Source organism: Jaculus jaculus, chromosome 6 (assembly GCF_020740685.1).
Source record: "Jaculus jaculus isolate mJacJac1 chromosome 6, mJacJac1.mat.Y.cur, whole genome shotgun sequence".
In the NCBI taxonomy this organism is placed as follows: Eukaryota; Metazoa; Chordata; class Mammalia; order Rodentia; family Dipodidae; genus Jaculus; species Jaculus jaculus.
Window position 1 is genome coordinate 95,508,830 of NC_059107.1, and position 26,897 is coordinate 95,535,726.

Genomic DNA, 26,897 nt, shown 5'->3' on the forward strand with positions numbered 1-26,897 from the left:
AGCTGGCGAGGATCAGGACCGCCGGGGGACAACAGCGGGGCGGCACGGTCAGGCCTGCGACAGACTCAACTGCCCTGCTGGCCCGCTTGCCCCTTAAATAGTCCGGCCTGGACAGACAGGCTGCAATCTGCTAATTTGTATGTCGCTGATCCCTCTTGGGTCACTTGGAACCTCTAGAGGCCTTCATTTAGAAAATTACCATCCGCTCTCCAAGATTTTTGTCTCTGGCATTTGAACTCTCCACAAATCCCCTATAAAATGGCCAAGAACCCAGCATTTCCTTTGCTCACCTCCTGCATCATAATAATTTGAGCACCTTATCTCCACGTGCTTCCTTCCAATTACACAGGTCATCCCTAGCAAAGATCTTCAGTGGAAAATTCCAATGAGACTGGCCGTTGGGCAGGAGACAGGGCACCAAGTGACACAGACCTCCAGGCTGGTTCTGCTCTTGGCTCTTGGCTGAGATGTCTGGATTAACCCTTCCCTCCCCTGCTCCTCAGTGGCTTTCAGGATGACTTTGAAAGAGGCTTGGGACAGGGCTTGGTGTTGGGCTCTTGGCCATGCCATGGAGGTGGGCTCCCTGGCACGGTCACAGGCTGTGGTAACAGTCAAGTTGTCTGCCTGGGTTGCACAATGTGATGGTGCATCTGAGTGCTGACCATGGACTCGGGCACAGAAGGACAAACAGAGAGACTTGAAGTGTTCTCCTAAGGGAAAGATTGGCTCTCCATGCTGGATGAGGGTAGGTATGGGAACCAGGAGCTCCTTCTAGAAGCTTCAGGCTGTGCTTTGCATTATTTCATGAGATCTCCCCAATGCCCCATAATTTTAGCTAGGTTTCCCCCCAACAAGATCAAGAAAGAACTTACCAGTTTTTGTCATTAAGAACAGAGAAGGAATAAAGGGATCTGAATTGAAAGAGGAGAATCTTTACATGGTATTGGCTTACAAAGGAAATCTTTAAAACATCCTCCCTTCCTTTTCCTTGAAAACCTCTAAGACACTGAGCCACCCATCCTTCTGGAACCGGTAAAATGACCCTTTCTTATCTTCCGGTAAAGGCTCCACTGCTGGGTGAATCAGGAGCTCCCTGGCCCTGACATCACCTTCATTACAGACAGTGGAGAGACAGAGGTGATACATGAGACTTCAGAGGTATCTGATACATGGGGATGTGGGCAGATCAAAGGTGGCTGAGCCCAGAAGGAGGGGATCTCCTGGCATCTCCCTCTGATTACAGCTTGCTGCGTCATTGCAGGCCCTAGTGACCACCTCTACCATCAGCACTTGAGCTAAATCAACCCCAAAGGTTGGCAGACTAAGCCAGAAACATTGTTCTTCAAAACTGGAACTCTACAACAAACAAAACAAGAACAAAAACAAAAAAAGATGAGGGCTGGAGGGATAGCTTAACAGTTAAGGTGCTTACCTGCAAAGCCAAAGGACCTAGGTTTGATTCTCCAGGATACACTTTAGCCAGATGCCCAAGGGGGCTTATGTGTCTGGAGTTCATTCATTTGCAGTGGCTGGAGGCCCTGGTGTGCCCATTCTCTCTCTCTCTGTTCTCTCCACACCCTCCCCCCCGTCAAATAAATAAATAAATAAAAATAAAAATAAACAAATGAAACTACTCTTAGCTAGTACTTGCCCTGGAAACATCATTCTTGGCAAACTAATAGGTATCATATGGGGAAGAAAGGTGTAAGGATAGATTCTGTACTGTTATTTCTTCTTTTTCTTTCTTTCTTTCTTTCTTTCTTTCTTTCTTTCTTTCTTTCTTTGTTGTTTTTTGAGATAGGGTTTCACTGTAGCCCAGCAGACCTGAAATTCACTATTCACTATGTAGTCACAGGGTGGCCTTGAACTCATGGCGATCCTCCTACCTATACCTCCCAAGTGCTGGCATTAAGTGTGCACCACCACGCCCGGGTCCCTGTTATTTCTTTTTAAGTTAAGAAGGTGTCTTATTCCAGGACTATCTATTAATATGCTTACTGCTAGAGGGTGTTTAGTGTAGTGAAATGAATGTATGATGTTATGGTGGCAGATTCATGATAGTTATGAATTTATTCAAGCCCATAGACTTTCCAACAGCAAGAGTGAACCTTCCTGGAAACTATGGACTGCAGAGGCTGGAGAGAGGGCTCAGTGAGCAAGAGTGCTTCCTACACAAGCATGAGGAAGCCCACATCTGCCTGAGTTTGATTCCCCAGTATCCACATAAACTGCTGGGCTTGGTCACACACACATGTCACCCCAGTCCTATGGAGAGCAGAGACCGCAGACTTGCTGGGGCTCATGAAAACAACAACCTCTGAAACCAGTAAGAGACTCTGTCTCAAGGAAACACATGGGTGAGCAATAGAGTGTGTGTGGGTGGGGAGCACCCAATGTTATTTTCTGGTCTTCATCTCATGCACAGAGGTGCACACATCTGCATATATATACATACATACACCACACATTACACACAGCTGCTCTGGACTGTGAGTGAGAAATTAGCCAACCCTTTGTATTAAGATAAGATACTCAGACTTCAGCATTTGTTCGTCGAGGCAGTCAGCATTAATTATTTGATCTAAGCATAGAAGTTAGAAGGCAGAAATGTCTTCTTCTCTTTTTTTTTTTTTTTGATGTGTATGTGTGTGATATGCATGGATATGCATGTGCAGGTTTGCATGTGTGCATGCATGGGTATGGGTGTGGAGGTCAGGGGTCAACATCAGGTGTCATCCTAAATCACTCTTCACCTTATTATTTATTTATTTTATAATATAAAAGTTATAGTCTTGACTTCCGGTCAAGATGGCGACTGCCTAACCGCACCACACCTCCTGGGGAAGGAAAGGCCTGACATTGAGGGTTTATTAGATCTTCTAGGGATGGACACAGATCCTGACAAGAGAATCAGCCCACTGTACCTCGCCAGTGCCCCAGTTGAAACCAAGAGTAATTAGGGAAATGAGCAAGAGTGCTGCTTAATTGGTGAACCTGGTGCCAGCTCAAGGGTGAAGGAGATGGACACAGAGAACACTCATCCCCGACCAAACCAGATATCCAGAGACACAGGGGCTCCTAAGACCTCATCACTGCAGTAGACCTAAAATGAACCCAATATGGCTCAGGGAAATTCGTGGAAGATGAGGCAGAAAGAATGTTTGAGCCATGCATCAGGACATGCACAGACATTGCCTCCTCCTCCTCATAACTGATGGCTACCCCCACAACACATGACCCACATTCCCCAACAAAGAGGGTCCCTGAGGAGGAGGGAGGACAGGGAGGAGGCTAATGATGGTACCAGCATGAGTGTATACACACTGTGTACATAACTAATAAGAAAAAAGAAAAAAAAAAAGTTATAGTCTTCCTACCTCCAAAAACCAAAAAGAGAGAGAGAGACTAATGGAGAGAGGGAGGGGACATGATGGAGAGTGCATTTGTGTAAGGGAAAATGGGGAAAGGGAGGGAATTATCATGCTTATTGTCTGTAAGTATGGAAGCTGTCAATAATAAATAAATAAGTTGAGCCAGGCGTGGTGGCACACGCCTTTAATCCCAGCACTCGGGAGGCAGAGTTGGGAGGATTGCCATGAGCTCAAGGCCACCCTGAGATGACAGAGTTAATTCCAGGTCAGCCTGGACCAGAGTGAGACCCTACCTCGAAAAACCAAAAAACAAAACAAAACAAAAATAAATAAATAAGTTGTAGTCTTATATTCCCCTCCCCACTTTCCCTGAGGGTTCTCAGTATGTTCAGTGTGGGGGTAATTAAGGCCTCAGTCAATGTCTGTGGATGGGGGTGGGCATCAGGAAATTTCTACCACTGCCTCTCCCACCTATGGGCTCTTACAAGGCATTCAGCACCCCGTGTGGTGGCGCACGCCTTTAATCCCAGCACTTGGGAGGCAGAGGTAGGAGGATCACTGTGAGTTTGAGGCCACCCTGAGAGTGAATAGTGAATTCCAGGTCAGCCTGGCCTAGAGTGAGACCCTACCTCAGAAAAAGGAAAAAAAAAAAAAAAAAAAAAAGCACTTAGCACTAAATCACACAGCTAACAGACTAGGCAAGGCTCACCTTCATTTTTGAGGCAGAGAATCTCATTGACCCTGGAGCTTACAGATTCAACTAGAATACCTGACTGCACATCTCAGGGATTCTCCTATCTCTGCATTCCTGGTACTGGTAGTACAGTTGCATACTGCCACACTTATTTTTTTGTATATATATATGCATTTATTTATTTATTTATTTGAAAGAGAGATAAAAGAGAAGAGAGGAAAGAGAGAATATGTGTACACCAGGGCCTCTTGACACTGCGAATGAACCCCAGATGTATGTGCCACTTCGTGCATCTGGCCTTATGTGGGCACTGGAGACTCAAACCCTTGCCAGTAAGCTTTGTGACCAAATGCCTTTAACCTCTGAGTCACCTCCCAGCCCCTGCTTCTACTTTGATGTCTCCTTTTGGGACCCACTGAGTTTAATAAGGTTGTGTGGGCATTGGTAGGAGAGTATTTCCTGGTAACTTACCAGTGGTTACATCATCGACTCAAATGTCTCCCCCCCCCCCCCCGCGCCTCCCCCCCCCCCCCGCCCAGCAAACAGTAACTTCCAAGAACGCCTCGGGGAGCAGTGGGGCCTCATGAGTTTCTCTACCATCCACAACCGAATATTTCTGAGCCCAGCTTCTACACGAGTTGTGTTTCCGAGTTCAAGGCTGAACAATCTCCCCAGTCCCCAGAATATCTTTTTTTAAATATTTTATTTATTTATTTATTTGAGAAAGAAAGAGGGAGAAAGAGAGAGAGAGTGGATGGGTGCGCCAGGGCCTCCAGCCACTGCAAATGAACTCCAGACACATGTGCCACCTTGTGTATCTAACTTACCTGGGTACTGGGGAATTGAACCTGGGTCCTTAGGCTTCAGAGGCAACTCTAAGCACATGAGGGTTTTTTGGAAAGAAAGTTGTGTGTTTAGTGGAGATGACTGTCTACTTAAACACACACACACATACACACACGTGCAGATGTGTTCATACATACACACAAATACATATATATACACACAACCATACTTGACTCAGAGAAAACCTTACTAAGGACCACAAGGACTTAGGTCATTACTTTAAATTTTTTTTGTTCATTTTTTATTTATTTATTTGAGAGCGACAGACATAGAGAGAAAGACAGATGGAGGGAGAGAGAGAGAATGGGCGTGCCAGGGCTTCCAGCCACTGCAAACGAACTCCAGACGCGTGCGCCCCCTTGTGCATCTGGCTAACGTGGGACCTGGAGAACCGAGCCTCGAACCGGGGTCCTTAGGCTTCACAGGCAAGCGCTTAACCGCTAAGCCATCTCTCCAGCCCAGGTCATTACTTTAAAGAGGAGGCTACCTTTGGGTGTTTTTTCAGAGTCTTAGACTTGCTAGAAGTGGCTATCTGCTGCCTCTGACCAGTTTTAAATCTTGCTACCAAACAAATGTTGATTCCCTCTCCCTCTCAATAACCCTAATGTTTCTAAAGATTGTACATTCCTTCACCATTCCCGGAGAAGAGCAGGACTTAGAAGCAGCCCCTGCTGTAGGGTAGAGAGAGGTGCATGCTGGGTATCACGATAGAGTGTCATGGGATCTTCTGGCCTGGGCAGTGTTCTTTTCAAACAGGTCAAAAGATACTCTGGGGACTAGAAAGCTGGTTTGGTTGGTAAATCTGTTGCAGTGCAAGCATGAAGACTTGAGTTCAGATCCCCAGTGCCCACATAAATGCTGGTGTGGTGGCACAGAGCTGAAGAGTCAGAGGAAAAGAGATTCTGGGGTTAGCTAGCTTGTTACACTAGCTCTGGGCTCAGTGACAGAACCTGAGTCAGGAAACGTGGGGAAGCTTGACTGAGGAAGGGACACAATGTTGACCTCTGGTCTCCACATGTAAACACGCATGCACCCACATATAAATATGTGTAAACACACCATAAACACACAAAACAGTTCATGAAAATAAAAATTTTTGCTGGGCACGATGGCATATGCCTTTAATCCTAGGACTCAGGAGGCAGGGGTAGGAGGATCGCTGAGAGTTCAAGGCCACCCTGTGACTATATAGTGAATTCCAGGTCAGCCTGGGCTAGGGTGAGAAAAACCAAAAGTAAATAAATAAATTGAAAGATACTTTGAGACTCTGGATCAGAGGCACCTCGGGGGCTCCACATTCCCGTTCAGCAACCATTCTGCACACAGAAGAAACACAGCCAGACATGAGGAGTCTCTCAGGAAAGAGGCAGCCTGACCCTGTATGAGTTTTATGAGTTTATTGGTGAGACATAGGAGGTGAGGCCAAAACAGGATCAAGAACTTACAGACTGAGAGCCACATTGAGACTGGATGGCAAGTCCCAGCTCTATTATGAACAGTGGTCAGGCCAGATGCAACCTGCGACCAGGCACTTGACCAGAGCTGGAGATGGTCTGACAGGGCACAGTGCTTACAGGACTATCTGTGAACACGCCTAAAGCCTTGGTAGCACGTGGCCAGGGTATGACAGGCAGCAGAATGATTGGGGTCACCCTAGAGAACCTTCCCCTGCAAGGGTATGTGCAAGCTGAGAAACGGTCAGGTCCTCGTGAGGGGAACGGAAGGCTGGGGTAAGAGATCCCTTTCCACGGGGGCAGAGGGATGCACAAAACTACTTGTGCCCTAGAATCCTGATGCTGGGTAAGAAAGGCCACGTCAGAGAGGTCTAAGAGAAGAAGGCAATTTCAGTAGCAGAGGAGAGCAAGAAGGAGGCAATGATGAATGGATTAGAAAACCTTCGTGAAGCAGAGAGTCCAGAACAAGTGAGGGCTGGACAGATGCTAGGAAGCCGGACGTCAGCTTATCTCATGGCTTTCTTGCTTGGTGAGCTCAGAGCCAAGCTCTTCCCTGGCGCATCCTTGAATTCGCTTGCGCTGCCCAGCTTGGTCTTGGTCTCCCCACGGGGGCTACAGTTCCCACTGCCAGTGACACAGCCCCCTGGCAGCATGCCATAGCCCCCACCAACAGAGCTGGGCCGGTAGCCATAGGTGCCAGTGCCACTGAACCCAAAGCCGGTCCCTGTTCCCGCTGTCCCAGCCGTGGAGCTGCTGATGACCGCTGTGAAGGATGGAGAGAAGAGGGGTCAATGTGTGTCCCAAGACAGGGGTGGCCCTACGTCTTCCAGTCCCCAACCCCGTGGAGGTCAAATGTCTCCCTCCTCAGCAAACCCTTCACCTTGACGGTGACCTTAAGTTTAGTGACACATGCTCAGTTTTCCAAATAAGCCAGCTCTCACAGGACCCTAACCAGGCACCTGCTGTTCCTGTGATGAGCAAGAGGAGCAGAGGCTTCTCCCAAAGACGGAGGGGGAGCAAGGACCAGATCAACCAAACGCTTAAACTGAACTTCAAACTCTGGGGTGTGTGTGAGAAAGAGAGAGAGAACGCATGTGTGTGTTCGCATGTGCAGGAACATGCATATATGTGTGTATATGAGACAGAGAGAGAATATATGAGTGTGTTGAAGTGTGCAGGAGCATGTACATATGTGTGTATGTGTGTGACAGAGAGTGCATGTGTGTGTTCACATGTGCAGAAGCATGCATATGTGTGTGTGTGTGTGTAAGAGTGAGAGAATGTATGTGTGTATATGTTTGTGAGAGCGAGTGTGTATGTGTAGATGTGTGCAGGAGCATGCACATATGTGTGTGTAAGAGAGAATTTATGCATGTGTTCATGTACACAGGAGCATTCATATATATATCTACATATGTGAGAAAGAAAATGGACATGTATGTAAACATGTGCAAGAGTATGCACACATGTGTGTGATAGAGAATGTATACATGTGTTTACATGTGCAGGAGCATGCATGTATGTGTGTGAGAGAATGTATATGTGTGTTAACACGTACAGGAGCATGCACATATGTGTATGAGAATGCATGTGTGTGTTTACATGTGTAGGAGTATGCACAAGTGTGTGTGAGAATGTTTGTGTGTGTTTACATGTGCAAAAGCATGCACCTGTGTGTGTGTGTGTGTGTAAGGAGAGAGAGATTCTATTCATATGTTCATGTGTGCAGGAGTATGTGCATGTGTGTGAGAGACAGAACGCATGTGTGTGTTCATGTGTGCAGGAGCATGCACGTGTGTGTGTGAGAGAAAACACATGTGTGTCTATGTGTGTCTGCGTGTGCAGGAGCATGCATGTGAGTGTAAGAGAATGCATGTGTGTGTCTGTGTGTGCAGGAGCATGCATGTGAGTGTAAGAGAATGCATGTGTGTGTTCGTGTGTGCGGGAGCATGCACGTGTGTGTGAGAGAAAACACATGTGTGTGTCTGTGTGTGCAGGAGCACACACATGAGTGTGAGAGAGAGAATGCATGTGTGTTCCTGTGTGCAGCAGCATGCACATATGTGTGTGAGAGAGAACACATATGTATGTTCGTGTGTGCACAGGAACATGCATGTGTGTGTGAGAGGGAGAACACATGTGTGTGTTCATGTGTGCAGGAGCATGCACGTGTGTGAGAGAGAGAACACGTGTGTGTCCATGTGTGCAGGAGCATGCACGTGTGTGTGTGAGAGAGAGAATGCACGTGTGTGTCCGTGTGTGCAGAAGCATGCACGTGTGTGTGTGAGAGAGAACGCATGTGTGTGCTTCTGTGCACAGGAGCATGCACGTGTGATGGGTAAGTGTGAAGGACAAGCTCAGGTCGCATTCCTCAGGCGCTGTGCACCTCTTTAGAGTCAGGGTGTATCACGGGCCTGGAACTCGCTGTGTAGACGAGATTGGCTGACCAGTGAGCCCCAGGGATCTTCCTGACTCCACCTTCCCAATACTAGAATCACAAACCTGTACCAGCACACTCACTTTTTTTTTTAACATGGGTTCTGGGGATAGAACTCAGATCCTCATGCTTGCAAAGTAACCACTGTAATGACTGAGCTATCTTCCCAGCCCTAGACTGCATTCTTGCTTCTTTTACTGATGTTCCTGGTGACTTGAGGTGAGGCGATTGGGTTGGTCCCTCTCTGACTGAACTGTGTGGGGCAGGACTAATACAACCTGTGCTCGGACCTCTGCTCACAGAAAGAAGGGCGACTCTGCCGCTTCCTTCATGAAGGAAAGCTAGGATTGGTGGCAGGAAGGGGAGTCGGGCTGATGAGAGCTTCATCCCAGAACAGGTGGGATTTCTGGAGAAGGGCCAGTGTGCAATGTCGTGACGTGGTAGGAATCTGTGGGAATTCGTGGGGGGGGGGGGCAGGACGGATGCAGCAGTGAATGGTGCAGGGAACAGGAGGCAGAACTCAGGCTGTTGTACGTGAATCCTGACGACAGACACCCACTCATTCACCTGTTTTTGTTGATTGCCTGGAAATATCCCCTCAAACGCATAAGATACTCACAAATGCTCACGGAGTTGGTGTATTCTCCAGACATCCTATGCAGAGAAAGCACAGGGGGATCTCTGTTACACATGGGCCCCCAGGTCTGCCCACCCTGGCTGGAATCATCAGGCAGCCCAGCTCGTCTTCCACAGTGCCCACCAGCCACCACCCAGCCAGAGGGCATCAACTGCCCTTGCTACCTCAAGGCATCTTCCACGCATCCGCAGCCGATTCCTCCCACTTCAGAACCACGCATGCTGCCACCTTGGGGCTCCCACAACAAAGTCAGTGGCAGCGCCACCCCTCCCCTCCTCCGGGGTTTCTCCTAAACCCATTGCTGCGAAGCTGCAGCCTGAATAAGTAGACAGATGAATGGGAAGATGGGCCAACAGAAGGAGCAACTGCTGTCGTGTTACTTTAAACCAGTAACTTCCCTCCTCTGTGTCACAGGATTGCCAAATGTCAATGTTTTGTGTACTATCCTTCCAACTACTTATGATTTAGTATTTTTTTTTTTCAAGGTAGGGTCTCACTCTAGCCCAGGCTGACCTGGAATTCACTATGGTGTCTCAGGGTGGCCTCGAACGCACGGCGATCCTCCTACCTCTGCCTCCCAAGTGCTGGGATTAAAGGCGTGCGCCACCACGCCCGGCTGATTTAGTATTTTTAGCTGCCCTCTATTAGAAAAATGCATTTCTCTGGGCTGGAGAGATGGCTTAGCAGTTAAGGTGCTTGCCTGCAAAGCCAAAGGACCCAGGTTTGAGTCCCCAGGACCCACATAAGCCAGATGCACAAGGTGAGCACATGCGTCTGGAGTTCATTTGCAGCGGCTAGAGGCCCCGGTGTGCTCATTCTCTCTCTTTCTCTCTCTCTCTTCCAAATAAATAAAAATAATAAAAAAGAAAAAATGCATTGCTCGTAAAAGAAAGTTTTGTATCTATAGATAAATGAAAAATCAATATAATAACCAAATAAGGAAAGAAGTATTACTAAAACTAAATATAATGGGGCCGGAGGGATGGCTTAGTGGTTAAGGCGCTTGCCTGCAAAGCCAGAGGACCCAGGTTCAGTTCCCCAGGACCCATGTTAGCCAGATGCACAAGGGGACACACGTGTCTGGAGTTCGTTTGCAGTGGCTGGAGGTCCTGGTACACCCATTCTCTCTTACACACACCTTCTCTCTCTCTCTCTCTCTCTCTATTTCTCCCTCTCTCTCTCTGACTCAAATAAATAAATAAAAATTTAAAAAAATCATTAAGAGGCACATGTTTAAAAACTAACTAAATACATATAATGAAAATAAGGCAATTTAATAGGAGAGGAAGAACTAGATGCTGCTAGCTACTGAAAGACTGTGAACTTGGGGGGCCACTGTCCCTACATTCACAGGAGCTGTTCTGCAAGTGTCTGGGAGGCTTTGAAGACAGCAGCACCGAGCTGAAGAATTTAAAGGAACGTGCTTTCACACTGGCTGGATTTAGTCCGGGCTATTTGCAGATGAACGGAAAAGCATCTGAAGCCCCTCCAATGGGCCCCCCACACTGTAGGAGACAGAGCCACAGTGTCCCCTGCCCCTCACCGGCACTCCTCGCCCTCCAGCAGCTTGCGGTAGGTGGCGATCTCGATGTCCAGGGCCAGCTTCACGCTCATCAGCTCCTGGTGTTCCCGCAGCATCCGGGCCAGCTCCTCCTTGGCCTGCTGCAGGGCACCCTCCAGCTCATCCAACTTGGCTCGAGCATCCTTGAGGGCACATTCACCTCGCTGCTCCGCATCGGCGATGGCTGTCTCCAGGTTGGAGCACTGGGGGAGCAAAAGGTAGTAACTCCCTGAATTCTAAGGCACCCAAGCCTCATTTCACCCACCATGTGCTCATGATGGTTAGACCGTGTCTGTTTGTCCTGTCCCACTTCCTGGAGCAGCCACCTGGCCATATATCTGGTGGGGGGGTCTTCAACCTGACCTGGGGTGGCGTGTTATTCTGAGCTCTGTGACTTTACAAAAAGACACTGTAATGGCTCAAGGCTTTCGCAGAATAGGAGAGGAGAGTGAGGGCTCTCTGAGGAAGGGACACTTCTGAGACCGAGGAGAGAAAGGCAAATGGCCCTAAGGAGTTCACACCTCCCTTGGGAGTGGTGGGAGCCCCGGCGGCCCACCTGCTTTTTTACGCTCTCGATCTCGGAGCGTAACCTCTGGATGAGCCGGGTCAGCTCGGAGATCTCATTCCTGGTGTGTTTCAGGTCATCTCCATGCCGGCCGGCTGCCAGCTGCAGCTCCTGGAACTGTGGAGAGTCAGAAGCAGGGTTGCGCCTTAGGGTCTGGGTTTAGCCCAGACTCAGAGTTAGTGCCATTCCTTGCCAACCAAACAAACATGGCAAATTCCCCAAATTTCTGGAGACCACGTTTTCATCAGAGAATAATTAAAACAATCCCTCATAATAATGCTGTGATTGGAACTCCAAGGACAGCATTCGATTCAGTCAGCCTGTTTCCCTAACTGGAGAGGTAGAGAACTACATATAGAGAACCAGCCGGGTGTGGCCACAACTTTCACCCCAGCACTCGGGAGGCAGCGGTAGGAGGATCACCGTGAGTTCAAGGACACCCTGAGACTCCATAGTGAATTCCAGGTCAGCCTGAGCCAGAGTGAGACCCTACCTCAAAAAAAAAAAAAAAAGTACAGATAAGCAGAAACAGGAAAGGATTCATAATCACATCTGTGCAGACCTGACCATTTCTTCTGAATACGGTGTGGAGGTGACAGCCTGGGGTGAAGCCACATGGCATTCCCATCCTTGTTTTGCCACAGTAATGGTAAAGGAACCGGAGATGGGCATGGAGTCAGAGACTTTATCAAGAAGCCCAGGCCTTGGATATCCATGACCTCACAGTGCCTGACACTACCTACACAAGACCATCAAAGAGGAGGAAAAGATCATGACATCAGAATAAAAGAGAGACTGATTGAGATGGGGAGGGCATATGATGTAGAATGGAGTTTCAAAGGGGAAAGTGGGGGGGGGGTGGTATTACCATGGGATACTTTTTATAATCATGGAAAATGTTAATAAAAATTGAGAAAAAATAAAAATAAAAAAAATAAAACTTTATACTTGGAAAAAAAAGAAGAAGTATAGGCCCTTAGATACCTCCTAGCCCTGAAGGCCTCTCTCCTTCCCCTATAGGCCAAATCTCCCCAGCCCAAGCTGGCAAAGAGACAGGAAGGAAAGATAAGATTTCCCAGGGTGCTATTCTCTAGAGAAAGAGGCTGATAACCAGCAAGGCACAATTAGAAAGTTGTCATCTTGATCTGAGAAACCAGATTCTCTAGTCACCTCCCACCCACACCCATTTGAGGAGCCAAGATCTAAGGGACTCCACACCCCCTTTCCCTTGTAGTTGGACTTGAACAAAAAGGTAAGAGTTGCCTTATCCCAGGGCACACTGAAGAGACCCCTAATTTATTATAATGAATGACAGCGGGGACGTTGACTATTCTGTTTCCCCACCCCCCCCCAACCCAGACATAAGTCAAAGCTCTCTGACTCCAGGAAGTCGGTCCTGCCCTGGCCTATGTGGTCTTTCACCCCTCCTCTGGCCTCTGTGTACCACATTTATTTGCACTCAGAGGTATGTGTCCTCTGATGACTGCCACTGCTCTAAGTAAATGCCAAGACAGAGCTGTGTCTACCCCTTCCTTCCAGCTCCTCCCAATAGGAAGGACAGTGCTATGGCCCAGCCGATCATGACCACAGGAGAGAAATGGCCACCATACCAGATGCCCTGTACATATAGCTGTGGAGAGGTGTGCAGCCCCACCTTGGTCTGGTACAGCGTCTCAGCCTCAGCCTTGCTCTTCAGGGCGATGTCCTCATACTGGGCACGGACCTCAGAGATGATACCATCCAGGTCCAGGTTACGGTTGTTGTCCATGGACAAGATGACTGATGTGTCACTGATGTGGGACTGCATCTGAGCAATCTCCTACAGGAGAGCAAGGAGGCATGAAATGGCTTATTGTGACCAGAGGAAGGACCCGAAGTGTTGGCCCTGTCCCTGTAAGATTACCCCAGACCATCCCAACCAGAGCAAGTTACACTTCCCCCAAATTGTTAAGGACAGAGCCCAAGGGCACCACAGGGAAAAACTGCCCAACAGGTTTGAAGTAAACCAAGAGAAGGAGGGTGTAAAAGGCAGAGGCAAACAACCTCACCACCACATGAGAACACGCAGCGTGTGAGCCACGCATGCTTGGCCAGTAGACTGAGGCTTGAAGCCAGACATTCACAGAGGAAGTACAGAGTATGGACAGTCTGCAGTGTCTTGGAGATCTCTGCCTAAGCCCCAGGAAACACCCCAAGCAACAGAACAAAGGCAAACAGGCACAAGAATATGCTCAGCTGAAGTTCAATGGGAGCCACTTGAGGACCCCTGACTTGCTGGAAGATACAGGCACAGGACAACCAGGGGACCCAGACAAGGACAGATGGACATCTTTCCATCATCACATGCCCAGCTTTCCAGAAGACAGAGGAAGAGGTGAGGGCAAGCCTTACCCCTTCGTACAGGCACTTGAGGAACTTGATCTCCCCATCCAAGGCGTCCACCTTGGCCTGAAGCTCCACCTTGCTCATGTACGCGGCATCCACATCCTAAGAAGAATGCAGAGGCTCCCTGATGGCCTCATTATGGAATGACACTCCACAGGTCTACCAAGTGGCTATGTGCCCCAGGACTAGACTCCAGACCCAGGGGCAGTAACCTGAGTTCCAGACAACAATCCCCACCAGACCTCAGGACAAGTTCCTTGGGCCTTCAAATGCCTTCTGCTGCTTTCTAAAGGGGAGGGCATGAGAGCCTACTCCCCCATGTAGCTAATCACTGGGGCAGCCACTGTGATTTTCCAGAGATGAACAGAGTAAGGGGGAGAAACTCCTGTCCTGTACCCCAGTGAGCATGAGATCCTGTCCTTTTACTCAACACCGCGGAAGCTGACCAAGTGATCCATGCTAGACAATCACCCACTATTCACGATGTTCTGTACAGCCAACCACCATCCCTCGGATTGCCAGCCCCAGGCCCTTCCCTGGGGTGTGCAAGCCTCAGTCCCCCCTCTGCTCTTACCCCTGAGTCCACCCTGGGAGAGCCAGGCCAGGTACCCTCCTCACCTTCTTAAGCACCACAAACTCATTCTCGGCAGTTGTACGCTTGTTTATTTCCTCTTCGTACCTGCAGGAGAAGCCCCAGTGAGCAGGGGTGGGTGGGTGTGTCTGTGTGTCTATGTCTGTGTGTCTGTGTGCCCTCACTGTGAAATGAGGCGAGATGTCCAGATGTGGACCTTTCAACGGGTTTGCTTTCACATCTTTGCAACTGAGCCACTTTGCTAGGACGGCTCATCTGGGTCGTGAGCACAGTCCCGTTCTGATGACTGGGGGGTGGGGGGGGGCGGGATAGATGTGGATCCCCTCTGATGCCTGAGGAATGAGAGCTGGTCCTGACTCTTCTCAGCATCCAAGTAACAGGGGCATGCCAGCAGAAACCCTGCTGCCCAAAGCCTCTACCAATACCTCCACTCCATCCTGAAAAGTGGGAACTGTCCCCAGAACAAGAAGAAGGAACATGAGTTAGATGTTCAGCATCCAGAGCAAATGAGAAAAGAAACCCAGTGGTGAATCCATCTGTGCCCTGCCAGGGTTTCCTTGGAACTTGAGGCACCCTGGGTGAGTTTAGCAACTGGGGCACACGATAAAGGCTCTCTGCTGGGGAGCAGGAAGGTGCCGGCCGGAGAGAGGACTGCCCGCAAGGACCTCCCTCACACTGCCCAAGAGGCTGAGCATCCACTGCCCAGCCCACCTGGTCATGCCCACAAAATCTCTCATTTTGCTTGGGCAGATGAACTCAGATACTTTGCTCTTCCCAAGTTTAGCCCTCTTGAGACCACAGACAAAAACCTCAGGGTCCACTGAGAAGCCCCACCCAGGAAACTACCGTTGGCACAGCATCCCCACTCACCTCTTCTTGCAGTCCTCCACCGCGTCCCGCATGGTCCTCAGCTCCGAGTCCAGCCTCACCCGGTCCCCGGACAGCGCCTCCAGCTGCTTCCGCAGGCTGCTGATGTGGCTCTCATAAATGGGCTCCAGGTTCTTCCTGCAGTTGTTCAGGTCCAGCTGCTGCAGCAGCTCCCACTTGGTCTCCAGCACCTGGTTCTGCTGCTCCAGGAAGCGCACCTGGAACCCGAATCAACAGCCCCCTGGAATCCACTCCATGGTGCACAGGGGTGAAAGAGACTTCCTTACCAGAGAAAAGGAATTGGATTGTCTACTGCTACTTGAGGCATTCAAGCACTCAGGCATTCCCCACCCACACACACACACACACCAAGCTCCCTTCACCTGGCAGAGGCACTTGCCCTGAGCTCTGAGAGCAGGAGGGTCCCAACACACTCATTTCCATCCATTCTATCAAGACCTCCATCCCATTTCCTGCTCCTGCTTAACCCTTCCAGGTCAATGTCCATGCAGAGTGTTGGAGGCCTCTTGCCAGGGAGACCTTTGATGAACAAGCAAGCCTGCCTGGCTTCTTGCTCTCTGCCCCTCTACTCAGGGCCTGGAGGCCTGAACTGTATGTGGCCTGCTCCCTGTGTCCATGTCCCTGTCCAGCTGGAAGGCAGATGCTCAGCTCATGGGGGCCCCGAGCTCCCCTCTGTGGCTTTCTACTCTCAATAAGCATTTTCCCAAGAGAAGAACAAGTACTGTCAACTGACAATTTACAAATGAGGCTGGAGAGATGGCTTCGCGGTCAAGGCGCTTGCCTGAGAAGCCTAAGGACCCAGGTTGGACTCTCCAGATCCCGCATAAGCCAGAGGCACAAAGGCGAGGCAAGTGCAAGGTTGCACATGCCCACTAGGTGGCGCAAGTGTCTGGAGTTCCATTGCAGTGGCTGAGGCCCTGGAGTGCTAATTCTTTCTCCCTCCCTCTCTCTCTCTCTCTCTCTCTCTCCCTCCCCCCCCTTTCTCTCTCTAAAAAAAAATCTATACATGGCAGTTCCATGTATTGATTCATGGTGTTCTTCACAATGTCCCTCCCTGCTTCCCAACACTCCCACAGACGGGAAGGCTCCTCATCCCCAGACAAGTTCTATATACAAGCTACATACACTCTATCTCCTGGGGTTGCCCTTGCCTACCTCCGCCTCTCAGTCTGGAAAAATCCTATTCAGACTTCATCACATGTACCCTGGTGAGTGAGTAGGCCATACTCATTAAGCTGTTCTCCAGATTCCCCTACCATTTGCACCTTGATGGTTCTCAATCTTTAGCCTGCATTAGCATTCTGAGATAGCTTGTTTGTGGGGTCCCGGCCATTTGGCCTCTCCTGCACCTGGCTTCTAAGTCTCATAGTCTCTCCCCGACTCTCTCACTTCACTTTCCCACCCACAGGTCACCTTCTCTGCCTCTTAGACACCTTCCAAACTCAGCTCTCTATTTCCTGTCACCTCTACGGTCCCATGCCTGGATTCTCATCTTCCCAGCATGACTTAGTTCCTTTCTGCTCTGTGCTGGGCTGTGTCTGCATCCAGGGAAAGGGTCCCACCCACCTCTCTCCGGACAGGGAGCCTCTCAAGAGCAGTGAAGGTGGAGGAAGGAGGGAGGCTCTGTGATCAGCTTTCTGCAGAGTCCCACCTTGTCGATGAAGGAGGCGAACTTGTTGTTCAGCGCCTTGATCTGCTCGCGCTCCTGGGCGCGCACCTTCTGGATCTCGGGGTCCAGCTCGACGTTGAGTGGGGCCAGCAGGCTCTTGTTGATGGTGACCTGGTGGATGCCCCCAGGGAGACACACAGCAGGGCTCGAGGTCCCCAGGGCCACACTGCCAAACATGCTGCCAGCAAAGCCACTGGTCCGGCTCCGGCCAAACCCAAAACCTCCTGCATGCCCACTGCCACCAGCTACATTGAAGGAGACATTCCTGGCGCCCCTCAGGCTGTAGAGGCTGCGACTGCTGAATCCTCCACCGAGCCCCTTGACCCCTGCCCGGTAGGAAGACGAGCTGCCCCCGGACAGCACCGCCGAGCAGCCGCTGAAGCCCCTGTTGGAGGCAGCTCCCGGTTTGCAGGTGAATTGGCGGCTCATGTTGGAGAAGCCCGAGAGCTGGGATGAGACAAATACCCGTGGCTGAGAGGAAGTTCACCAGCTTGTGATCTTGGCCTTCCCCTTTATAGGGCCCAGGAGAGAGTTATTGGCCATAATTGGTGGGTTTAGTTTGCCTGAGAGCAAGAAATTATTTTCTCCCAGCAAAATCAGAGACTCTGGCTAACTTGAAAAACCCTCAAAGTGCTGGGCTTGCAAGTCTGGCACATGTAATTGAGTCTTATCTTATTAGCATGGGATAATTAGCCAGGCCGTATTTTATCCACAGCAAGATCTTGGCTGGGAATTTTGTCACAGCCCCAATTGTCCTTGCCCGGGGAGTGGTGGATGCTGGAATAGTGGGGTGCTGAGGAGAGACCTCTAATTGACAGCATCATCAGTGAGTCTGGGCTGGTATCAGATAGTCTGGTTCAGGGATCCAGGCTGAACTGCCTTCATGTGGTTAAGAAGAGTCCCGAGGCCTGACTTCCCAGGGCTATTGGAGACGATTCTCATGGCTGGCTGGCCAGGGACTCAGGACAGAAGGAATCCAGACTCCGCCTTCTGGCTGCCAACCTCCTGCTGTACCCCTGTGCTTTCCTGTGCCAGCCACCTTCACCTGCACACACTGCCTTTGCCCCAACACCCGACTTTGAAATAATGGTCTTTGCCACCATTCACATGACTGACGCAGGAAGAGCATTCTTCAGCATTGGACGAGATCCTGGCACACAGAAGCTTAGTTCATCTATTTAGTTAGACTGCCTGGAGAGGAGTGTGACAGACTACATTTACAAATGGAGAAACTGAGGCTTGGAGAGTTGAAGACAGCATTCCTGTAACAAACATGTAATGATCCCTTTCTTTGTAAGACTCCCAGGGGATGAAACACCCCAGAAAAACATAGGCCTCCACCTTGAGAACTCCCTCCTGGTCTTCTTATTTCCCAGTCAGCGCCACACAGGCCTTATTAGTCATTTGCTCATCCAAGCAGCCAGTCAGCATCTTTTTCTTCATTCATTCATTCATGCAACTAGTTAGTAAACAAACTTCTGATGGCTGACTGCCCCTTGACATTGCGCTAGGTTCTGGAATCTTGAGCTAGGAGACCAAAACCTAGCCCAGAATTCTAGAATTCTTGAATTTCATTTGACTCCTGATATTGCCAAGAATTACACAATTTTCAGATCCTAGGTTTCCATAGTACATAATTCTCTCTATTTAAAGTACCAGTTCTTCAGGAAGATGAGCGTTAGACTGAAGCTTGTCAACTTCTTTTCCATTTCTGTGGTCATAGAGCTCACCCACCTCCTCACACTCTCTCTCTCTTTTATTTTCATGTAAAGCATCTCTATCTAGTTAAGAAGAATCATTTTCATCGAGGTCCCCAGCTTCAGCACAGGCAGTGGCATTTGGCAAACTTTTTCCATCTCTTTGTCCTTTTCCACTGATCACAAAAGTTCTAGTCCTTCGCTGGGTCCTCTATGAGAAAGGCAGGATAAGTGGGGTCCAGCCATGCTGTGATACAGGGCCATTGGCTTTGGTGTCCCTGAGCAGAAGCCCGGTCACTCATTGCCCTGAATTCCTCATTGCCCACATCAGAACTGCTGTCTCCAGAATCCCCAGCTTGAGATTTGGACCCTCAGGGAATATCAGTGTCCCCTAAGGGCCCTCCCAGCCCTGGACACAGGCAAGATGCAGCACAGCCCCCTTCTTACAAAGAGTGTCTGTCCCCAGAGCTAAAGCCAGGCTTGACGCCAGGGTGGAGACACAGAGACAGAGGGAGGTCTGGGGTAGCTCTGGGGCCCTGACTCCTCTCCTTGTCCCTGGACATCCACCTCACACACAGCACTGAAGTGTCCCATAAGGGAGCAAGGACCACTGGCATCAGATTTCCCCTCTATCCACCTGGGCCTCCTCTGCAACCCTCAGGCGGGTCCTGAGGCAGGGTCTCTTCTCCCTTCTGAAAGGAAACATGAAACTATCAATGCAAAGGAACCTTGGGAGTCCTCTACTGTAATCTCCACCAAGTGGCCACAGGACAAGAAGTGACTTATCTGGGGCCACACAGCCAGAACCTACAGACTGCACCAGGCAAAACTAAAGAAAGTAATGCCTCCTCTTTCCCTCATTCTCAATGGCTGGGAACCACCAACCCCACGTTGCCCTCCTGCCCACGAGGAAAATGTAGAGATGGGGAGGTCTACAGCACACAGGGCCAGGACCAGCGCTCACAGTCTGGACAGCCTTCTGAGTGAGGCTCAGCTGACATTTCAGGAGTGGATGAACTACTCTGTTCCTGCGTTAGAGGAACAGCACAGAGACCCTTCCGTGAGTATAGGAAGGACACTTGCCCAGCACGTGCCCTCTGAGTGATGCCTCTGCTCTTCCCCCCACCCCACCTTCAGCAACAATCAGACTAGAACATACCTCCACTGTGCCCTAGTAGCAATACACCGTGTCCAGTGGGAGGAAGTCGCCCACTGTTTTATGCATGGATCTAATTGTCACTTCTGCCACTGTATCACATTCTGCTAATGAGCAGTAGGGACGCCAGGCTTCCTAAAGATGTGCCTCCACAGATGAAGAGCATGTGAGGGTAGAAGGAAGCCACAGGTTGAAACATAAATCACCAAAGTGCTTGGAATGAAGAACTGACTGCACTAGGAGAAAGTCACTTGCTATCTCTCAATATGCCTGTTTGCAGAGTTGGCACCGCTCTCCTCTCAGAGGAGTGACAAGTTCCAAGGAAGCAAAACCCTAGTAATGTCCAGTAGCTGAACAGAGTTTTCATAGGTGATCCTCTTTCTGATCTCCAGAACAAGACACCCAAAGTCAAGTGATCCTAGTAACCGCAGAACAAATAGAGAACTCTTATAAGACAGTTTTCTGGAAGGGCTACAACTGAGCTAACTCTGCTCCCTTTCTCACTTGTGTTTCCCAAGAAGGACAGCAGAATGTTCTGTGAATGCAGACTGAGAAAGGGGTAATAACCCAGGCTCCTCAACCCACTCCACCCTATCCCCCCGCAAAAAAAAAAAAAAAAAGGGGGATGTCCTTCGGTGCTTTAACCCAGCAACTCCCATTGACTAGAAACAGGCAGTCCAAGTCTCACCCATAGTGGAATTGAGAATCCCTGCTGGCAGACAATAATGCCAGGAGATACCTACTTGGCACTGGCTCCCCAACTATCACACTGTGACAGAAGTGATTTAGCTCTGCTATTTGAAGAAATGTCAGGTATGTACATGTGGCCAATGGCAGAGCAATGATACTCCAGCTCTCAGGTGTTAAAATCAATTACATGGAAGATCGTAAAGAACACAGAGGTGCATGGGGTTGATTAAGGCCTGCATGTGGCTACCTATGGCCCAGTCAATTTTGATTCCCAGCAGCATTTGAGAACTAATGGCCTAGATTATGCAGGAAGAGGAAATGTTAAGAAGACACTTATCAATGATCCAGTGAAATAGCTCACTCAGAAATGCTCTATTGCCATTCATTCTGATAACAGAATGCTGTTATCACAGCCATAACTTTCTGATGTGAGCAAAATACTCCATCTCCTCATCCTTATCACTGTCTTCATGGCATTGTAAATGATTTCAAGCAATTTCTGGCAAACTAGAAGAGTGGAACAGGTTGCTTAAGCTTAGTTCTAACTAAAGAACTAACAGATAATGAACTTGTTGGCCATCTTCCTGATAAAGGCTATGAGGCATTTTCTTCCTACATGAATCTCTTCCCCTACCATTTCCAACACTCCCTTAGCCCCCATCTCTCCTCCTTAGAAGCTAACAAAGGATATAACACATCATTGCACAATACACTGGCAAGACTGCCCTAAGCCCAGAACTCTGGAAACACCCACCCACTCAATTGTACTGACTTCTCACTTGTGCCCAGCTCCAAACTCATGAAGAAGTACTAATTCATAGCTATTCCTCCCTGAAGAAGAGCACAGGAGTAAGGTGGGGATCAGTGGAAATCCAGCATTTCTCCATAGCAGTCTAGAGCATCCCACTGAAACAAACTCAAGATACAGCCTTTGACTGTATGTCTATGGCTTAATTGGTTAGTTGGAGCCACTGTTGACTGACTGAAAGATGCAGCCTTCTTGTCTCTTATCTTCCCCAGGGCCTATTCAGTAAGCTTTAATGCAAGGTTGGTTCAAGAGCAGGTCACTGAGCATGACCAATGTTAAAAAAAAAAAAAAAAGGGCTGGAGAGATGGCTTAGCGGTTAAGCACTTGCCTGTGAAGCTTAAGGACCCCGGTTCGAGGCTTGGTTCCCCAGGTCCCACGTTAGCCAGGTGCACAAGGGGGCGCATGCATCTGGAGTTCGTTTGCAGAGGCTGGAAGCCCTGGCACGCCCATTCTCTCTCTCTCCCTCTATCTGTCTTTCTCTCTGTGTCCGTCGCTCTCAAATAAATAAATAAATAATTAAAAAAAAAAAACTCATTGGTATTAAAGCTGGATGAGGTCTGAAGAACAGGATTCCTCCAGGCTATGAATCTAGCTTGTCACTCCTAGCCAGACCAAGAGTTTAAAAGACACCCAATCAAATAATTTGCATTGGTTCCACCCTCCTTTTCCAGAGCTTATTAACTGAAAAAACCTGATTTTGTTTTGAGGTCTCCATTCACTGGTCCAGGTAACAGAAGTACTAGCCAGTTCCACATGCCCTGAGTCCTGTCTTTGTAGACTCACATGGTGACTATGGAGGAATGAACGTTTTGCCAAGGTCTTAGTGTGTATGCTTAGGTAATGCTCACTGACTCGTCTGACTTCTTCCAACATGTTCCAATATCTGCAAACCTTCCCCATTCAATACAGCAGCCCTAGCCCATGTCCGTCTCTGCAGACAGACAAGGCTCAGTGCTCACCTTGGCAATCGAGGAGGCAAAGGTGCTCCTGTGCCTCTTGGTCTGTGCTCATTCCTGCAGCCTTCTCTTGGACCTCAGGGCAATCTTCCCTTCCAGAGGTTCCAACAAGCTTTACTTTCTGACAACTTCTTAGATGCTCCCAGGGTAGACCACAGGACCCACAGACCTGAGACCCCCTACCCCTGTCAAAATGCTGCCAAGCTCACCCTGCTGAGGCTACCCACCACAAAATATCCATGCCCATTTCTCCCCACACTGCATCCGTGCCCCATGCCAGCAGCTCCATGGCCCGGCAAAGCAACAGCCACCTTCCTATAACCCCTCTAGCACCCTCCTGGTAAGATGGCTGAGCTGTAGCTAGAATGTCTGCTCTAGTACCTCAGAATGCAGACCTGCCTGCTCGCAAGTCACTCAAGGGCCACGACCCCAAGCAGGTGGGAAGGAGGTGCTTCAGCGCTGTCCTCTGGGACGCTCAGGTCCCTTTATAACTCCCGGAGTTGGCCGCTGGCCAAGGGCAAACTCATGGGTTTGGATCTCTGAAGCTGAAGTGATAAGAAAGAAAAAAATGACATCTACTTGGGAAGAATTTATTAAATAATCATTGTGTAATTAGCAGATGTTTCTTAAGATTACTTATCTATCAGCTATCTATTGATTATTTATCTATCAGCTTTGCCGAGTTGCTGTCACTATCAGTTCCACGTTGCTGGGACAGACTTCCAACTAGACACACTTTAACAGAAAAAGGGATATTTTTTTTCAGCTTACAAATCCAGGGTAAGTTCTATCAATGGTAGAAGAAGCTGGCCCCCTTTCATAGATCCAAGCAGAGAGAAACCACCAAAACTCCAGCAAACAACAAAAAGCAGCAAGCACAAACCTCCCAGACTGGTTCTCTCTATACCTTTTGGCTGGAATCAGATCCACACCCAGTGTCATGCCCCCTCCAGCAGGCTTCTGGAGACTTAAGCAGAAAGTTTAACCTTAATTAAAAGAAAAGACCTTAGGCTATACATACATTCAGTTCAAAGTGACACTTGGGCAATAGGAAGTATATGCAATTACACCCCAAAAGTTCACAGATATGGTATTTTCTGAGACTCTCGGTAGTTTTAACTTTCAATTGCTTGGTGTTGAAGTTGAAGATATGTCTTCCGAAGGCTTTAGGACAGAGATACTGCTGAATTAGAAGCTACTGTCTAGAAGGTATGGTGATTCAGAGTCCCACCCAGTGAAGTTCTCTAGTGGTAAGAATTACTGCTATCTTCCTACCCAAACATTAAAACATAGATACTATGCATACATGTTTTCCAGGAAAGAGTTCAGAATCATTATCTATTTCCACCAATGGCATATTGTATAGATAATAAAATTCACAGTGTTTATACAAACATAAAAATCTATCTGAATATTAGGCAAGAAAAAGAGAACATTGAGATTAATTATCAGGATGAACATCAAATCTTAGACACCAAAAAGAAAGCCTAGGAGAGGGTTGAAGATACAGGGTGAACATAGCTATATATTTCTTAACCTACTGAAGCTGGATACTTTAGAAAACATGTTCAAAAAGAAAATATTGGAGCTGGGTGTGGTGGCACTCACCTTTAATCCCAGCAATTGGGAAGCAGAGGTAGGAGGATCACTGTGAGTTCAAGGCCACCCTGAGATGACATAGTGAATGTCAGGTAAGCCTGGGCTAGAGTGGGACCCTACCTTGAAAACCAAAAAAAAAAAAAAGAAAAGAAAATATTGGGGCTCAAGAGATAGCATAGTGGTTAAGACACTTGCCTGCAAAGCCTCATGCTTCACCCTCCAGATCCCATGTAGGCCAGACACACAAGGTGATGCAAGCACACAAGATTGTACATGTGCACAAGGTGGCCCACACATCTGGAGTTTGATTACAGTGGCTGGAAGCTCTGACGCACCAATTCTCTCTCTCTCTCTCTCTCTCTCTCTCTCTCATAAAATAAAATATGACTTTAAGAAAAAAGTGACTGACTGGTTTCCTAGACAGAGGCAGAGCACAGCTGTGTAATTCCATCTATTTTTTTTTCTTCCTACTTTTCAGATAAGGAAAAATGTACAGTTATAGTAGTTTGAATTGAATGAGATGTCTTCCATAGCCTCATGTGTTTTCAATGCTTGGTGCCTAGCTGGTGGAATTTGGGAGGTGGAGCCTTGCTATGCTGTGCTGTGCCGTGCTGTGTTGTGTTGTGTTGTGTATGTTGTTGAGGTGGGCTTTGGGTGTTATATCCCAGTTCCCCTTGCCAGCAGCAGCTCAGTTCTCTCTGATGCAGTTTCCTACCAGGTGCTGTGGCAGGGTGGGGTGTCCAACCTCTGCTTGACCTTCCTTTCCCTGCCATCATGAAGCTTTCCCTCGAGACTGCAAGCCAAAATAAACGCTTTCCTCCCATCAGCTGCTTTAAGTCAGGTATTTTGTCTTGACAACATGAAAGTAACTATAACAAAAGTCATTGCTTTAAAAAACAAAAGTCTGGGCTGGAGAGAAGGCTTAGCGGTTAAGAGCTTGCCTGTGAAGCCAAAGGGCCCTGGTTCGAGGCTTGATTCTCCAGGACCCACGTTAGCCAGATGCACAAGAGGGTGCACGCATCTGACCCAAGAAGTGGCACGGGAGTGTTCAGCACTAAGTGAGACATCTCCATCACACTCTCCAAGGCTCGGGGACCATTGGAGAAGAGGGTGGAAAGAAGGGAAGAGCCAAAGGAAGGGGCGGAGTGCTTACAATGCTGTCATCTAGACACAAAGTGGCCTTGAAATTCATGACCTCTCAGTGACTGATGATACCTACACAAGACCTGCATCATAGGAGGGGGAAAAAATGATGCCATCAAAATTGAAGAGAGACTAGAAAGAAGAAGGAATTCAGTGGATGGGGGCTGGGGAGGGGGAAAAGGAAGCATTGGGAGGGGATTATGATCCTGGTATATTGTCGATATTTATGGAGATTAAAAATTAAAGTGAATTAATTAATTAAGAAAATATCTAATCTAAGAGATGAAAAAGCTGGCTGCAAAGATTAAGCTGGCAAGCCCTCCCTGCTCCCAAGTACCACCGTGCGCCCGGAGCCCCTCTTCTAAGCCTCTCTGCTCCAGCCGCCCTGAGGCCTCCAGCGTCCACTCCCTGCAGCCCCAGCACAGAATCTTGTCATGGTCCCTTGTACTCTGCCACAGTGGATATTTGGAAAATGTGAATGTCCATTCACACTTAACTGTGCTCCATAATAAAGTTTAATTCACTGGAGTTCAAAAATACATGCAATTAATAATTCAATTCAATTAATAAGTTCTTTAGACTTTGAGCTGAAGCTTCTCCTGTCACATCTCTGTCAGTGAAAAGTAATCAGACCTTTCAGTACCACTGAGGTACAATCATCATTACCATTTGTATCTGTGAAGATTTTCTTAAGACAGTGTACTATACATAAAAATACAGGAATGCTTCGGATAGCCAGAATGGAGGGATTTTGTAAATACAAAATTACTGAAGATATAAATTTTATTTCCTCTTTCCAACATGTATTTGATATTTCTCTTCCTTATGCTGTTTAGGAATCCCAGTGTATAGTGAACTGAGTCAGTGCACATTTGCTCCCAATCCTATGAGGAAAGCATTAAGACTTTCAGTATTTAATGTTAGTTTTGGGGTTTTATAGATGTCCTTCATAAGGAAAGTTCTCTCGCCCCCTCTCTCAGAACCGGCTCACATGACTGTAGACCCCAAATCTGACAGGGAGATGACAGGCTAGAACAAGCAGTTTGGGTACAGTCTGCAAGGAGCTGAAGTTCAAATTTCTTGTACCAGAGAATTCCCGTCTCCTCTCGGTCATTTAGTTAGCTAGTTTGGTTTAACCATGAGTGTGTGGTCAGCTTTGTCAAATGTCTCGCATCGGTTCAGAGGGTCATGTGTTCTCTTCTACAAGACGGCAAATAATGTAAGTGATTTTTTTTCACTTTTGGAGACTGAACCAAGAAATTGATTCTGAAGCCTTCCACTTCTGGGTAAATCTCATATGGCATAGTACATTATCCATTCTGTATATATCTCAGTCACATTTGCTCATCTTAAAAAAAAATTTAGGCCAGGTGTGTGGCACGTGCCTTTAATCCCAGCACTCGGGAAGCAGAGGTAGGAGGATCTCTGTGAGTTCGAGGCCGCCCTGAGACTACATAGTGAATTCCAGGTCATTGTTTGAAAAACAAACAAACAAACAAAAAAACATTTTTATTTACTTATTGAGAGAAAGTATGATCATGCCATGCCAGGGTCTCTTGCACTGTAAGTAAACTCCAAACATATGCACCACTTCACAAACCTGACTTTAGGTGGGTACTGAGGAATTGAACCTGGCCTCTCAGGCTTTCCAAGCAAGTGCCTTTAACTTCTGAGCCATCTCCCCCACTCAAATTTGCTCATATCTTTTTAAGAACTTTGGAGTCTACGTTTACAAGGAATACCAACATC

The 26,897-nt window shown here is 48.3% G+C and overlaps 1 protein-coding gene across 1 annotated transcript; it reads right to left on the reverse strand.

Moving 5' to 3' along the window:
- Positions 1 to 6,871: 6,871 nt before the first annotated feature.
- On the reverse strand, positions 6,872 to 17,528 carry LOC101595676 (keratin, type II cytoskeletal 73). Its single transcript, XM_004649868.2, has 9 exons — positions 17,082 to 17,528; positions 15,413 to 15,627; positions 14,569 to 14,629; positions 13,957 to 14,052; positions 13,220 to 13,384; positions 11,557 to 11,682; positions 10,983 to 11,203; positions 9,422 to 9,456; positions 6,872 to 7,128 (listed from the first exon to the last, which is right to left on the reverse strand). The coding sequence occupies exons 1-9, from the start codon at positions 17,526 to 17,528 to the stop codon at positions 6,872 to 6,874; spliced, it is 1,623 nt and encodes a 540-aa protein (XP_004649925.2).
- Between the last annotated feature and the right edge of the window lie 9,369 nt (positions 17,529 to 26,897).

Excerpts from the sequence above, each read along its gene's own strand:
- LOC101595676 (XM_004649868.2), bottom strand. The coding sequence starts at position 17,528 with ATGAGCCGCCAATTCACCTGCAAACCGGGAGCTGCCTCCAACAGGGGC. Across the intron at positions 15,628-17,081 it reads TCGCCTCCTTCATCGACAAG|GTGCGCTTCCTGGAGCAGCA; the intron begins GTGGGACTCTGC and ends TTCGGGTTCCAG. Across the intron at positions 11,683-13,219 it reads AGACGCTGTACCAGACCAAG|TTCCAGGAGCTGCAGCTGGC; the intron begins GTGGGGCTGCAC and ends GACTCTCCACAG.